The sequence below is a fragment of the Colossoma macropomum genome, unplaced genomic scaffold (assembly GCF_904425465.1).
Source record: "Colossoma macropomum unplaced genomic scaffold, Colossoma_macropomum, whole genome shotgun sequence".
Taxonomy (NCBI): Eukaryota; Metazoa; Chordata; class Actinopteri; order Characiformes; family Serrasalmidae; genus Colossoma; species Colossoma macropomum.
This window is the reverse complement of record NW_023494809.1, coordinates 5,821,776-5,838,868: the sequence shown is the minus strand read 5'-3', so window position 1 is coordinate 5,838,868 and position 17,093 is coordinate 5,821,776. Positions and strand designations below refer to the sequence as shown.

General features: G+C 39.4%; 1 protein-coding gene across 1 annotated transcript in view; it reads left to right on the top strand.

Moving 5' to 3' along the window:
* Window positions 1-7,383: 7,383 nt before the first annotated feature.
* cmtm6 (CKLF-like MARVEL transmembrane domain containing 6) overlaps window positions 7,384-17,093 on the top strand; it is a 31,407-nt gene continuing 21,697 nt past the window's right edge. The window contains exons 1-2 of the mRNA XM_036558946.1: window positions 7,384-7,519; window positions 7,912-8,079. Of these exons, the coding sequence (XP_036414839.1) occupies window positions 7,957-8,079 (123 nt within the window). The 5' untranslated portion in view covers window positions 7,384-7,519; window positions 7,912-7,956. The remainder of the gene's footprint in view (window positions 7,520-7,911; window positions 8,080-17,093) is intronic.

The following is a 17,093-nucleotide window of genomic DNA, read 5'->3' as shown; positions in this document are numbered from 1 at the left end:
CAAGGTCCATAAAGACATGGATGAGCGAGTTTGGTGTGGAAGAACTTGACTGGCCTGCACAGAGTCCTGACCTCAACCCGATAGAACACCTTTGGGATGAATTAGAGCGGAGACTGCGAGCCAGGCCTTCTCGTCCAACATCCTAAACCTTGTGGAAAGCCTTCCCAGAAGAGTTGAAGCTGTTATAGCTGCAAAGGGTGAGCCGACATCATATTAAACCCTATGGATTAAGAATGGGATGTCACTCAAGTTCATATGCGTGTGAAGGCAGACGAGCGGGTACTTTTGGCAATATAGTGTAGATGGATAGATGGATATGTATAAACGTCTTGGCTTTTGTGACATCACAAAAATTGGGCTAATTTTGCAGCCAGTTGTTGACTGTATGGCTCAATAAAGGGAGGGTCAGTTGTCCAAAATATGGTGCCCTTTAAAAATGCTGTAGTGGGCAAATCAGTTGAATTCAGATTGACTACTGTGGCGTGCAAAGCTATTAGAATGAAATGTGGGTGTGACTGTGACATCACAAAAACAGTGCTGTCTTTGCAGCTTCCATATATGAACTGTATGGACTGAATGCTTTTTTGGAAGGTTTCAAAACGGAGCATAGCATTGTTTAAAGACTGCCTTAAACTCTTTGATCACACAAAAGTGAGCACAGTCCAGTTTTCCACTATATGGGCCCTTTAATAGCCTTGATTTCATATTAAATGCAGGATGAACAGGTGTCTGGACATACATTGTACAGTCCTTAGTAGTGATGACTGTTCATAGATGTCTTCAGTGGTGCAAACTGAGCTAATATTGTCGAGAGTACAGTAGAAGTCGTGTGCGTGTGAAGTGAAGTGAAATGTAGAAGCTCAGAGAGGGCAGAATGGAAGAAGTGAGTGGTGGGCAGAGCTGCTGTTTGGCCTTAAGTGGAAGGAAAGGCTCTTGCAGCTAATATAGAAGTATGAGTCATGCAGGCTAACCACCTCCCCTGGGCCTCCTCTGTTTAGTTTTCGGAGGCCTCGCCTTCTTCAGCCTGCCGCATGAATGATGCCTTGTGACTTTGGTGCTGCTTTGGGCACCAAATCTTCTGGGACAAAAGCAGATATGAAGTTACTTTCTTCATCTTCTATTTGACTCTTTCCAAAACAGAGAATATCTCAAGCATCTAATCTTCTCCACTTTACAGTGACGGCTTCCTTTTGCTCTTAATGTAATGGGCTGTGAGGTAAACAGGAAATTCAGTGATCAAGTGATGTTAATGTGCTCTAATAGAGAGACAGTGATGTGGAATAATGCCAGAGGTACATTACTACATAGGCCTATACTGTATTTTACTGTAAGTGCATTTGTTCTAACATTAAAATATACAGAATAGGTACTTTATTTCTACAGCATGTAAAATATGAATGTTTTTTAGTATTTAAGAAAGTTGTGGCAAAAAACCAAACAGCCTAATTATTTTTATACATGAAGTAAATGCCATTCGTGGGCCAGTCATTACTGCCAGTCAGTTCATGGCGTTTAGGCGCCATCTAGTGTCCAGATTGCGCAGCGCACCGCAAGATTTGTGAAACTTTGTAAAGCTTTGTTGGTGTTTGTTCAGTTTTATGCTCCCTTTCAGATAATCTACAGCCCTGATCGCTCAGTAGTGTTCATTAAAGCAATAAGCCACGAGAGGCCAAGCGTTACTGCGACTTTATCAGGGGAAGAGTCTATAAAACTCCTTTCCCTGTGATAAAATCACAGTAACGCACAGCCTATCGTGGCTTATTGCTTTTATAAATCAGCAGCCAACATAAAATATGATGAAATACACAATTTTTCAGAAAATAAATTAAGTTGTTATGAATAGACCACTGTAGTCGTGTGGTCATTTTGTAGTCAGCGGCATGCTCTTATGCCCATATTAGGAACTCCGGGTCTGAGCTCCATTCCTCTATGGGCCAGAATGAATGGGGTTTTCGAAAAATCGCCTCTGGCGCCCCCTGTGTTAAATACAAATGTTCAGAACTCGATACGTTTTGTTCTGTGAACATTCTTCTCTCGAATAACACTGGATCCTCTGAATTACGAGGTCGTTAAAGAGTTGAAATATGAATATTGCTACATGTGAGCTAAAGCTACTGCGCACTGAGTTCACATCATTAGACTGGCAGCCCCCTTAAGCAGGTTATCACCCCCTGATAAACTGATTTCGGCTCTCAGAATATCCTAATTATTATTTTAATGCTGGTAACATTTTTCTGCGGACATTTTCTCAGGACATTCGCCAGCTTTCTGTTAGACTTTTCCGTTCCACCTTAAGTGGTGCAGAACGTTCTGAACTGCTGCACCATTTAAGATGGAACAGGAAAATTCGAACAAGCAGCCGGCGGAAAAGAAGCTGACTTCTGAGGAGGTTTCTCTATTTCCGCTTAACAGCTGAGTAACATTAACTTATTTTTGCTGCTTCACAGAACCGACAGGTCAGTGTTTTGTCTCGTTTGCTAATGTTTGTGATAGCTAGTCACAGCTGCTGCACATTTAAGGTGGAACGGGAACATTCAAAGAAGAAGCTGAGAAAAAAGAAGCTAAATTAAGCCTCGTAGTTTTAATGCTGGTAGTATTTTTGACAAGGAGTTTTATCAAAATATTCTGCCTAGAGGTTTGAGTGACAGTAGAACATTTTAATAAGATAGCACAGCTCGTCAGAGCTCCGCCACAGCCCGCCTTAGATTTGTGTAGCGTAGAGACATCAAACTGATGCGCAGTAGCTTTAGCTCACATGTAGCAATATTAGTATTATAGCTCTTTAACGACCTTGTAATTCAGAGGATCCAGTGGTGTTCGGGAGAAAAATGTTCACAGGACAAAACGTATCGGGTTCTGAACATTATTATTTAACACAGGGGGCGCTAGAGGTGATTTTTGGAAAACCCTATTCATTCTGGTCATAGAGAAATGGGGCTCAGACCCGGAGTTTCTAATATGGGCATAACGAGGACTACAGAATGACGCACGACTACGGTGGACTATAATAATGCACATAAACAAGTATTCCGCCAAGAAATGTAGTTCCTTTAGAGTTTGGTATCGTTGCTAAGCAACCATGTACCGCTGAATGAGTAGAACAACGTTCGGTCACCCATTGCTGTATATTACAGTCATTTAATGAATTTTTAAACATTTTGTTGTATAACAGTGAACATTTGATATCACAGCACTGTTTAAAGCAAAAACCTTTGCTTTATAAGTGATTTCTGGTCACTAAATCACCACCGCGAGTCTTATTTAGCACCAATCCAGCGGCGCCCTCTTCTCACCCTGGGGCTGAATCTCAAACGGCTCCCTGCTCCCTACATAGTGCACTACATAGGAGTTAAAATACTGGATCCTGCAGCCCAACAGAGCCGAATGCGCTGTTTCTCACTCTGCCACTAGAGGGAGCCAGAGAGTTTGCAGTCTGCAGTTTTAAGCTCTGGATTGATTATGTAATGTCTGAAATGAACTCTGAGGCTCTGCTTCTTCTCAGTGGTCTCCTTGCTGTTCTGCTAATCTACCAAACAGGTTCAAGCAACATTATGAAAGTTATAGATATGTGTAGATTATATATGTTGTGTGTAAAAGTTTGTGCACCCCTGGTCAAATGGCATGTTTTTGTTGATTTCATAAGTGAAAATCCTTCACAGAGAACACACTCAAACATGGCATTTTTCTGCTAATTTTAAGGCACAGTTTCTATTTATTTGCACATAAAGAGGAACTCCACCGACTTTTTAAAATTCTGCATAATTAAATGGGTAAGCTGTAAAGTCTATCAGAGTGGTTTGATGTGAAGTTGCTCTGTTCCAGTGTCAGAATGGGTCACAGTGGTGGTGAAGAGTTGAATGATATTGGATGTTGAGTAGATTGGTAAAAATACGACATAAAATACAAAATGTGCCATTACTTTTGCACAGGCCACATTTAATGTTTATTTTTTTCAATGTGATAAATTCAGCAGTTTTACAGTGAATTATACTGCAAGTGCTTTAATTTAAGCCTGTGATATTAGAGATGGATCTGTTTAGGCTGTTTAAATGTCCAGGGTTTGACGTCAGGCCCAAAGTTTTATTATACACTTCTATAATGTAAGAATAGCTCAGCCAGTTTGCATTGAAGTCCCTGTAGTTAATGAATAATAAGCCTTAGTGTGTAATAAGCCTGAGATTTTAAAGGGGCTAAACATTTGAACACAACTGCGTGTATTGTGACTAATAAGTGCACAGCTAATGATAGTGTACTATTCTGATATGCTGTTTAGTATAATAGTGCGCAGTTTTGAGAGCAGCTTAGTGAAAGAGTTTTCATTCTGGCAAGCGTGTTCTCTGAAGTGGATCTGTAAACTTAATTTCACTGAGAAAATCAACAACAAGAAGGAATTTGACCGGGGTGCCAAAACTTTTGCACACAAATATATTGTGTGTCGATTATGATGTAGGATGTATTACAAGCAAAACATTTACCTTTTCAGCTGTGGATATATTAGCTTATGGTTATTTATCAGGACGTCGCTGGTTGAACAGTTATGGCCACATAGAAATGTTTCTTGACCACTAAGGTTTAGGAGTGAATACAGAGAAACACTAGCAAGTTAAGCTCTGCTGATGTAACAGGGTTTTGACTGAATGGCCTGTGATGGACAGTAGGAGCAGTGAGGTCAGTAAAGGTTATTTTTAAGCTTCAGAATTACCTGAGGATTTTATTTTGGCCAAAAGTGCATACTTTATTGAACAGAATCATAATCGATTACAACAGTATAATTACATTCCAAAATCAACACAGACCAACTGTGGCCTTCAGGTTTCTGCTTTACAATGCTTTTTTTGTGAGTGTTATTTATTGGGGTTATTTATTTTCAAGAGAACCAACACATCTCCTTCAGATACATTTCTGAGTATTGTATCTTATTCGGCCTTTTATCTGATGCTTCTGACCAAATTGACCTACATTAATCAGCTCCAGGAGCTTTTCCCCCACAGCAGCTTCACGTTTAAGCATATGTCTACATTCAGTGTAATGTAGAGTGGACACATCCTCTACAGAGAACACACATAAATATAACAATGTCTGCAAATTGTAGCTTTTAGTGAGTTTAATATATTGGGGAAAAATAAAACATATAGAAGGTACCATAACTTTTGCACAGGTCATGTTTTTTTCCACATTTTTTTCCATAATGTTAAATTCAGTAAATAAGCAGTAATTGTGCATTAAAGTGTGCAGAAGTGTGTCTCTAGAGGATGTGTAACTAATTTACACTCAGAAAATCAACCACAACATGGAACATGGAGCAACAAGGGGTGCTCAAACTTTTGCATACAGCTGTATATGGGACAGAAATCTGCTAATAAGTGCTTTTCAGACTTAAATATATGACAGGTTTATGGTAAACCAGGGTTATTATAGTTTTCAAATTGTCATTAGTTTTATTTTCATTTAGCTTTATTAGTTGGTTAGTTTTATTATTTGTTAATTGCTTTTTATTATTTATTATTTTATTTCGTTTTTATTTTGGGTTTTGGGTTCAGTTTAGTTTCAGTTAGTCTTAATGGTGCACTAACAGTTTCAGTTTTGTTTTTATTTTATTGAAAAGTGATAGTTTTGATTTAGGCTCAGTTTCAGTTTTAGTTGATGGTATTGTGAAAAGCACTGTGATAATCATTTGATAAGAGCAGAATAAAACTAGCACAGCAGCAGACGGAGCTCAGCTCGGCTTCAGCTTACCTTACCAAACACAGAAGAGCTCCACTAGTTTTTGTGTTTTTAAAATGTTTTTTTCCCGTTTAATACAGTTAACAAGCACTTTTTTTCGCACACCAGCAAGAAGGGTCTGAATGATTTTACACCTCAACGATATAATTATGTTGAAATTTTGAAAGATTGGTGGAATTCCCCTTTAAGCAACACAAGTGGAGAAGATCATCAGCTGGTTTCTGCTTGTGGAAACTTCTGTTATTGAGCAAGCTGGATAGAGAGATACTGTACATGACCAACACACTGATTCTGACTGTAAAGAAGTATAAACATGGGGGAAAAAGATCATAGAAAGTGTTTTATTTTGTTTGTTTATTTTTAACATTTATTTTGCAAACAAAGTACAAACAATAATGGCAGAGCAAGGTACAATTATTTACAGTGCAGTCAGCAAATTCAAGTACAAAAAAATAATTAAATAGGTTAAATATTAAATGTAAGTATATAAAATAATAGCTAATAAGCTAAATAAATAAATAAGGGGGGTGAGACAATCTCTCTAGGGTCTGACTATTAAACAATATTCGTAAATTAGTCTTAGTTACTTTTTGGCATTTTTCCTTTTAATGTACTCTGAGGTTCTGAAGTAGTACCTGAGCTCCTTGTGGAACATGTAACTAGTAAGACGGTGTTATTTTCATATGCCTTATTATATATATGAAAAATTTTGCCAACAATAAAATAACATTTACAACCATTTCAGAATCTGTGTCTTGTAAATACATTCCATATATAATATCCAAACCTGTAAAATCACCAAAAAGCTTTAAAGGCTTATAGAGGGTCTCTTTCTGTGTGTTTGGACCTTCTACTTCCAGGAAACAAAAGAATTTGGGTGGACTAGCTTTCTTTCTGAAAATAGTTCTATGTGGCACTAAAAAGGGTTCTGCTGTGGTTAAAGTTTGACAGTAGCAGAACCATTTCACCATTTAAAGAGCAATTTAAAGGGGAACTCCACTGATTTTTCAAAAATTCTGCATAGATAAACGGTTAAGATGTAAACAGAGTCATTCAGAGTGGTTTGGTGTGAAACGCTCTGTTCTAGAGAAACTTGCCGAGTCAGAACTGTTCACAGTGGTGGTGATAGGAACCAGACGTCCACCTCTAAAAGCTCCCTCACAGACATTTCACTGCCTGATGTCTGAGACACTGTTTTATGATAGTTTTGAGAAGATTTTGGCCCTAAACTCCATTCATGGTGGAGGGATACATAATATGCAGGGCGTTGTGAGGCAAAATAGTCCCCAAAAATACTTATTATTTCAGATTTTCCACTATTTTCCCGTCATTAACATTCCATGTAAAACCTAGAAGACTGGTGTAGGTTCACTGGTGGTTTGGATGGTAAATAAAATGTCTACACACACTGAATTATACCGAAAATTTGGTGGAATTCCCCTTCAAGCATGTAAACGGTAGTGTGTACGCTAAGAGATATACGTCTAAGGAAGGGTGAAAAAAGGTTTCAGACGAAAAAGTCTCTTTTTAAATATTTGTGCCTTCTTTTCAGAGAAGCAGACGTGCTGAGGCTGAAGTCAAGTGTGAAGCAGTAAAACTACGTGAGTCAATATTTGTAAGCCACACCTATTTTTGGTCAGAAAGCGGCGTCTCCGGTCTGAGATCATTTACTCTGAAGCGCTGGTTGGACTCTTTTGCCCTTCGTCTGAACAGAATTGCGGAAGTTGCTGCTGCGACAGAGGCTTGAGTCGAGAAAAAGACGGCAATAAAGTGACGAGACGAGCGAAAACAACAGGTAAGCCGTCCCTTAATTCCTCACACAGCAGCCTTTCTCGCCTTTTTCAGCTCTTTACAGGACCAGTTTGTGTTTATTTGGCGTGGAATGTGTGAGTTTTCGCTGTGGCTTTGTTGTGGACTCATTTGCTTTCACTTTCTCCTCGGCGCGAGGCTGAAAACGTCGTTTTTTTTATTTCTCCGTTCCACCTTAAATGGTGCAGCACTTACATTCTGGCGCCGAAGCGCTATAATGTAACTGCTGCTCTATTTAAGGTGGAACGGAAAAATTCGAAAAAATGAAAACGTTTTCTCGGTTTTTCTCTGGCTTGCTCGACTTTTTGCCTTTGTGTTCACGCTTAGGCAACTGGTTTAAGACTTCAGAGACACAAAAATGTGCTCTTTTCTCCTCAGGCTGGTATCTCCAAAGCTGAAGCGTGTCTGTATTTAGCTGAAGTCATGGCCACCTCAGAGGTTTATACCTCAACAACAGTAGCAGCCCAGCAGAGCGACTCCAGATGCTTCACAGTGCCTTCTGAACACCTGACCAAAGTCAGATTCTGCATTAAAGTCGTTGAAGTGGTGAGTGTCTTTGTGACTTATATGAAGGTTCCAGGTGGAGCAGAAGTAACAAATAAACCAATTAAAACTGCCTGTTTTGTGTTACTGTGCCTTTAAGACTAAAATATGTGCAGAAGAGCTCTGTTCTGATTGGCTGCCTTGTATTGCGCCTTGCTCTAAAAGCAGCCAGGCCTGAAACACTCCTTATAACTTCAGTGTGAGTGGTGAATAATGAGGGAGACGGAGCTGAACGTGTGTCTGTTTATTAGGAGGAGTAACGTTAGCGCGCTTGGCTAAAGCGTTTGGGAAATGGAGACTGAAACTGAGGAGCGGCGATGCTCTGATAAACAGCAGGGGGCGCTCTCACAGTATTCATTACTTACAGTTTATCAGACTTTAGTTTAGTTTTTGACCTTTTTACATCAGTAATGGCAGCTGTAACTTACGTTTTTAACATTATTTTGATTACATGTTTACATTTCAGCTGTGCATGGATTGTCGGTTGCTAGGCAACAGGCATGACAGTCGATTGTCGACTTTGATTTAGTAGGTTAAAGTTTCCTACCTTGAGATAAGATGCTGTAAGATAAGATAAAATTCCTAAATTAAGAGTTCTGCTTCTGTAATATGAGTCTGTGAAAAGTCTTACCTTGGGAAATTTCTGGTGTTTCTGAGAACAGGTACAGTCTAGACGGAAACACAAGACTCCCACACATTCTTAAATAATATTTACCAACACAGTAGCACTATTTAACCTCATGATCAGGTGATTTTTTTCACTAAAGCGATGTGTGAAGATTTTGCCCCGCAGGTTGAAATTATGATGTTTGGTCCCAGACGAGCATGTATCGGCCCGCTGGCTTGATAAGGTCAGCACCCCGCTGACTGTTTGCCACTGCTGGACCACCCAGATTACTGTCCCGCATACAAGCTCAAACTAGTTTTTAATCTCCCTGAACAGATTTGAAATGCACAAGGACTTTTATTTTAGAAAGTAAACTAAGACAAAGAGTACAAACAACTGAGAGAGAAAAGATAATGACTAGGTCGGGACTAGTAGATTAAAATTATCTACCGAACTAATTTACAGAGTATAACTAAAGAAAGGAAGGAAGGAAAAATCAGTAAACTGGCCTGTGAGTGGAAAATGAGTGATGATGAGTGGAATTTTGTCTATTAATCTCCTTAAACACCAGTGGGCTGCCCTGAAAACGCTGAGCAAGATGCAAGTGGACCGCAAACTTTGCCATCAGTGGGCCAACAGTGGTCCACCATCCTCTTGTCTTTAGGGTTTTGTTTGGGAAAGCAGCTTGTGGTTTTCAGAGCACCAGACAAACCAAACACGTTTTGGTTTTTGGTAAATAATCTTTAAAAGTGTCTCAGCAAGATTAGGAAAGACGAGTTCATAAAAGCGACCCACACATCTCTGCCACAAACTGAAAGTGTGAACTCTGTTTTTAGCTCCACCTTTACTGATAGTGACCTTTGCTGTAAGTGATGAGACTACAGATGCAGACTAATCCGACTGCAGCCTGACTCAAACACTATTTATACAATAGAACACTATAGAAATAACACGGCTGTGATTTGAGCGCCGTAGATCATCACAGCCGTGATGTTATTCGCGACCTTGAGTGTTCTATTGCTTTTATACAACGGTTAAATAAATAAACCTGTAGTCTGATCTTCAGAGTCTGACCAAATCGGACTGAGCCATAAAACTGCCGCAATATCAAGTTCAGCTCAGTTTTGTCAGTTTTTCCAGATCAGTATTAATGTTGTTTTGTTCCAGCCAGTCTGTAAAGCATCTTACAGCCCATTTAGTTTGGCGAATGGTGTTGGGTTCATTTCTGGCTGATTCCAGGTTGTTCAGCTGTTCTTCTGTCTCAGCTGCCGACTGAAAAGCTGCTCAGTGGTGACGACAGTTTGGGAATTTAGTGTCGTCTCGTCTTCAGAGTCTGACCAAATCGGCTGTCGGTCAAATGTGATCTTAAAAGTGTCTGTTTTCTGTTTGTGGCGAAGTAAGAAGTAAAAACGTTCAAATGGCTTGAGCGTCTCCTACAGCTGACAAAGTCGTTGCTTAGCAACGGCATCTCAGCGGAGTGACTCAGTGTTTGTGAAAAAACCGTGATGTTATGGGAAATATCAGCAGGGTTAGAACGCCTCTCAACCAATCAGCTTGCGTGGCCGGAACTAACTGTTGTATAATAATTAATAAAGTACATAAACGTTCACCAAAACATATAGGATCAGTTAAAACAGACAGTGTCAGAAACTGACAGCTAGTTCACAAAATAGAACCATAAAAACTGGGATTTATTTTAAAGTTAGGACAGTATTTAGGAGATTTAGTCTGGTTAGGATGTTTGTGTAACACTGTTTTCTAAATGCTTGCTTTCGATTCATGCTTTTATGTCTGCTCAAAGTAGTGGTTTATTGTTCTCTTCATCAGTTTTATCATGATGAACGGTCCGCTTTTCTGAGCACATTGTGCTCATCGTCAGTGCTTAAAGAACACTGAGCTGCATGGTTTATTACAAACAGAGCATCATTACTCCTGTGGATTCAATGCTGTGAATAAAAAGCGTTGTTTTCACTGTTTTTGATGGTGTTTTGTTTGGAGGCCTTTTTGACCGCTTCAACTCATCAAACCTCAAGACTAAATATTGTGACAAACAAAAGGTCATAATTTAATTAATGAATAGTTTCTCTTATGTTTAATTTCTCTGTGTTTTGTAGACAATGACTGCATCTGTACTGCTTTACTGTTGGTCACTCCTCTCACTTTAGAGCCCATGTGTCAAACACAAGGCCTGGGGTCCAGAGCATAATCCTATCTGGCCCGCAAAATTATTTTCATTTTCTGTTAATATTAGCCCGTTTCACAGCGCGCTGCACTACAGTCCCCAGCATGCACTGCAGAATAATGCACGCAATGTAATGTAGCCTGCTGTAATGTGCGAAATGTTGTGTACTGTGGCCTATTTTATGTTTATTTTTGAATATTTCAGTTATTCCTAACATTTCAAGGTTCGCTACAGCTGCCTCTATTTTGATGTTGGTGTTTCGGCGTATGTTGAGTAAACAATGACCGGCTCAGGTCATAACAGAGTGTTATTTAACAATCAAATAAATACACAAACATTCTCTGACCCCCAGATTTGTAGAGGTTTTTTAATGTGGGCCTTTTAGGCTACGTTCACATTACAAACCTTGTTGCTCAAATCTGATATTTTGCTCAAATCCGATCTCTCTGACTCGATGGTTCACACTCGTTTAGGTAAGTGACTCAAATCTGTCATTAATGTAAACGAACTGGCGTCCTGAAATGACCCTCATGAGCTCATCCTACTCAGTAACATCACGTGAATGAATCACGTTCATCATCAGCACAAACTAACGAGCAGAACGAGCTTCGCTGAGAAGATCATTAACTCTGATCAGCTCTCAGCTTCATTATTAGAGCGAGACGAAGGAAAAAAAGGTGAGATGAGCTGCTTTTCCACCATTTACAGGCTTTAACTTCTGTTCGGCGCTGCTGCCATGGTAACGCTGAATGATGGTGATAAAGTAGCATGGCCATGAATCGGATACGCATCCGATCTAGGACCACATATGAAAGTGGCTCAGGTCAGATTTGAAAAGATCAGATTTGTGTCCACACAGCTCTGAAAACATCAGATCTGAGCCACATTAGGGCAAAAAATCAGATTTGTGCCACTTCAACCTGAACGTAGCCTTAGTGGTTGAGTTCGACTCCCCTGCTTTAGAGTGTTGGCATTTTATTTTAGACCAAAAGGATCCAAAAAGATTTGCTTCTGATAAGTTTGTAGAAAAGGGAAATTTTTTCTTAGGTTTGTTTTGCTTCTACAGGGATCATCATTTTATCTAAGTGTAGACTGAGCCACATCTGGAAGGCTTTATTTGTAAAATGTAACCTCGCCTTAAATTTAAAAACCTTAGATTCAATGTTTTAGTCCTCTGTGGCTAAATTATAAAGCCAGTGATCATCCTGATGCTCCTCTGTCAGCCTGTCTTGTGCAGTCATGTTGCTAATAGCTTGACACAGATAAAGATTTCCATATTTTGATATGCAAGCAATGAAGCGTCCATCCTGTTTCTTGTTACCACAGTGTGCAGTGTAATATCTGCAGCCAGATATTGATACTAGTAATTCATTAACAGTTCGTGGCTGTGAATCTACGTTACTATCAGTTTATCTAATGACTCGCGTTAATGTGTTTCACCTTCTGGAAACTTTGGTGTTTACCTGGAGCCTGAGGGTTCTGCTGTCATCCTGATGGTAAAGATAAGATCTAGACAGCATGTGCGCTTATAGGTGCCCAGAAATAATACATTATAATGCATAAATAATGCATCATAATGACAATAACAAGTATAAGTATTTACATTTTAATCAAATGGCCAGTTTTCTATATTCTATTCGGTTATTCTTGTATTTTTTAAAATCTCTCTTTATTCCTTAGAATTGAACAGGCTGTTTTTATCAGTGAGACACTAGAGTTAAATCAGTGAGACACTAGAGTTAAATCAGTGAGACAATAGAGACACTAGTGTTAAATTAGTGAGACACTAGAGTTAAATCAGTGAGACAATAAGGTTAAATTAGTGAGACACAAGTTGAATTATGGAAACATTAGAGATAAATCAGTGAAACATTAGAGATAAATTAGTGAGGTATTAGAGTTAATCAGTGAGACATTTAAGTTAAATTCGTGAGAGTAAAATTAATAACACACTAGAGTAAAATTAGTGAGCCACTAGAGTTATGTGAGTGAGACACTAGAGTTAAATTAGCGAGACATTAGAGGTAAATCAGTGAGAAATTAGAGATAAATTAGTGAGACACTAGTGTTAAATTAGTGAGACAGTTAAGTTAGTGAGACTCTAGAGTTTAATTAGTGAGACAGTAAAATTAGTGAGGCACTAGAGATAAATTAGTGAAACAGAGGTAAATCAGTGAAAAATTAGAGGTAAATTAGTGAGACCGAGTTAAGTTATCCAGATTGTTCATGGTTGTGCTCTGCAGTAATACATGAAATAACTGGTTGTGACTGATGTTTTTCAGCTTTAAACAGATGGTCAGTAAAGTTGTGAAAGTGGGACTTATATAACAAATAGCTGATCATGTGAAACACGGCGAGTCAAGCAGCTCATTTTACGAGGAAGAGAAAAACTCATACAGTGTAAATGTGTAGAAAGTAAAGCCTTGTTGACAGTAAAAAGCAGCACTGACTCTGATTGACAACACAAACGGCGTAAACAAGAAAGAAACGAAAAAAGGACCAGAGGGTCCGCCTCCGTGGCTATCCCTGATTGGTCAGAACCTTAGCCCTGGTTATTCGGCAGGCCTTCACCAGTTGGTTAGAGGGATGTTTCTGATTGGTCAGAAGGCTGTTACTGATTGGTCAGAAGGCTGTTGTTGATTGGTCAGGAGGCTGGTTTGTCAGAGGGATGTTTCTGATTGTTCAGAAGGCTGATTGGTCAGAAAGCTGTTTCTGATTGACCAGAGGGTTGATTGGTAAGAAGGCTGTCACTGATTGGTCAGAAGGGTGATTGGTCAGAAGGCTGTCGCTGATTGGTCAGAAGGCTGTTTCTGATTGTTCAGAAGGCTGATTGGTCAGAAGTCTCTCCCTGATTGGTCAGAAGGCTTTTCTGTTTGACCAGAGGGTTGGTTGGTCAGAAGGATGTCCCTGATTGGTCGAAATGCTGATTGATGAGAAGGCTGTTCCTCATTGGTCAAAGCTTTGCCCTTGTTGCTCAGAAGGCCGTCCCTGATTGGCCAGAAGCGTAGCCCCGATTGATCAGAAATCTGTCCCTCATTGGTCAAAAGGCTTGCTCTGATTGGTCAGAAGTTTCATTTGTCAGAAGGCTGTCCCTGATTGGTCAGAAGTCCAGCCCTGATTGATTTGACCAGAGTGGTTTGGTGTGAAATGCTTTGTTCTAACTTACTGAGTCAGAGCTGTTCACAGTGGTGGTGATAGGAACCAGACGTCCACCTCTAAAAGCTCCCTCACAGAAAGTTACTACAGGAAATGGTTATGAATTCACTGCCTGATGACTGAGACACTGTTTTATGAAAGTTTTGATAAGATTTTGACCTTTTTAAACTAAAATGTCTGTGTTGTAGTCATGGCGACCCCTGGTTCCTATCACCACCACTGTAAAGACATCTGAACCATTTCACACCAAACCACTCTGAACCTCTCTATTTACATCTCACACACTGTATTCAGGGAGGAATTATGAAAAATCCCCACCAATATGCAAACATGATGGTGAGAACCTAGATGAGCTTTGAGTTCCTAGAGGCCTTCTTCTGTCTAGTGAAGTGCAGAAGTAGTTGACTGTGGGGAAAGAAAACAGTTCAGTACTGAGAAAAAAAAAGGTCATGGTCTTAAGCAATTTACCCAAAACGTCTGCTCTGACTGCTGTAGAAGGACTGTGGTTAGTTAGCCTTTACCCGCTGTGGAATGCTGTCAGCTGTTAGAGTCCTATGCAGAAGTTTGGGCACTCCTGGTCAAATCACATGTTGTTGTTGATTTTTAAAGTGTAAATAAGTTACATCCCCTACAGAGATACACGTCTGCACAGTGTACAGTTGCACAGTTACTGTTTATTCACTTTAGTTACAGATTTAGGATATCAGGCAAAACGTATGGCTCGTTTTGAAATGTATGTTTAATTTTTCGCCCCAATATATTAAACTTGGCGAATAAATAAAAATTGTCCATGTAAAATGTACAGTTTTATGAGATGTGGAGGATGTTTTAACTTATTCTCACTTAGAAAAACAACATATAATGTGACCGAAGGGTGTTCAAACCTGCACATATGACTGTAAAGAGACTAAAATTAGCAAAGCAAGCAGTCATGTGTTTAAAGAGCCCATAATCCCACATTCTTCTTTTATTTGTATCTCCTGAGGTCCTTTTACAACGTTTGTGTTGTTTTACATACCAAAAACATAATTCTTTCTTACATGACCGTTTCCAACCTCTCTTTATCCCCCAGAATTAAACGGGCTGTTTTTATTGGTGTCTTTAAGAAAGATATATGTAAATGAGCTCTATTGTGATTGGCCATCCTGTATTTTGCCCCATTCAGAAAGTAGTCTGGGCTCACACACTCCTTATAACTTCACCATGAGTGAGTGGGAGGCTCAGTAGGCGGATCTGTGTAAATCTGTGTTGGTTTTCATGACATCACAGAAAAACTGAATTCCAAACGAGCTGTTTTTGCTGTTTAGTTTTCCGGTATGGATTGGGGGGTGAACATGTTTTGAAATTTTAACTGTGTTTATGTACAATATCAAACTCTTATTTAAAAAAAAATGATTTTACATAATATGAGCCCTTTAATATTAATTTTTACTGTTATTATGGTAAAGTGAGAGTGATTTTCTTACAGTTTAGCTCCAATTAATCCTTAATGCATCCTAGCTGCCCCCTCAGTCTGTAAATAGACTCCCACAAAGTGAAATTCTTGCAACATCACAGGCGTCTGCGTGTGTCTGAGTGTAGGCCTTGTGTGTTCAAGTGTTTCTCTGGAAGAAAAGGTCTTGTTATTTTTCATAACTTGCTTTTTTACTTGAAATTGTACGCAACTGGTTTGATGTTGAAATTGTGGCAAAATCTGTTGAAATGACAATGTCTGAGTGTTCAGGCTTCTGTTCAGGTTCTTCAGCCTTTCGACTTCTGCATATTTTCAGCTTCTGGTTGTAGAGACCTACATGTGGAGTTCTTTGACCTGTTTTAAAGTAAAAGCAAAACTGGGTTGTAGTGGGGTACAGACCAAAAATAATTCCGTTAAAGTCAGATTGTAAGCTTTCATACAGTAACCGAAAAAAGGGAAATTATTGTTAGCACCTGCTGATAAGCAGAGCTGACAAAGTTACATTCAAATATTTGATTGTTTACATATTGGGGTCTGGCTATAAGAACATTTTGTTACCTATAATTATTTTAAAGATATATATAAATGTGGGGTGTGTGTGTAAAGCGCCACCACCGGATCAGTGGAAATGTATTCTGTGGAGTGATGGATCACACTTCTCTATCTGTCAGTCTGATGGACGAGTCTGGGTCTGGCGAATCCCAGGAGAACGTTACCTGCCTAACTGCACTGTGCCAGCTGTAGAGTTTGGTGGAGGAGGGATGATGATATGGGGCTGTTTTTCAGGGGTTGGTCTAGAACCCTTAGTTCCAGTGAAGGGGAATCTTAATGCTTCAGCACCAAGACACTCTGGACAATTGTACACTTCCAACTCCGTGGGAACAGTTTGGGGAAGAACCTTTCCTGTTCCAGCATGACTGAGCCCCAGTGACCAAAGCAGCTCCATAAAGGCCTGACTGGGTGAGTTTGGTGTGGAAGAACTTGACTGGCCCTCACAGAGCCCTGACCTCAACCCCACTGAACACCTTTAGGATGATCTAGAACGAAGATTGTGAGCCAGACCCTCTCGCCCAACATCAGTGTCTGACCTCACAAATGCTCTTCTGGATGAATGGTCAGAAATTCCCACAGACTCTCCAACATCTCGTAGAAAGATTCCCAGAAGAGTGGAAGCTGTTAGAGCTGTAAAGGGGGACCAACTCCATATTAATGCCTATGGGTTTACAATGGGAGTCATAAGAGCTCCTGTAGGTGTGATGTGTAGGTGTCCCAATACTTTTGTCCATATATATATATATATATATATATATATATATATATATTATATATATATATATATATATATATATATATAGATATCTATATATGTATTACATGTTATTTATACTTTCACATGATCAAAATTAAACTCTAGCAGTTTTAGTTTCACTGCTTTACTGACTGGAATGCTTGCTAATTGTCAGATGTTACTCAGTTCTCAAATGTACAAAAAGTACAAAGTCTTAAGGGGAATTTTCAAAATTTCTTTGTAATTAAATGCCTAAGATGTAAACTGAGTCATTCAGAGTGGTTTAATGTTTTAGAGAAACTTAGCGAGTCAGAGCTGTTCACAGTGGTGG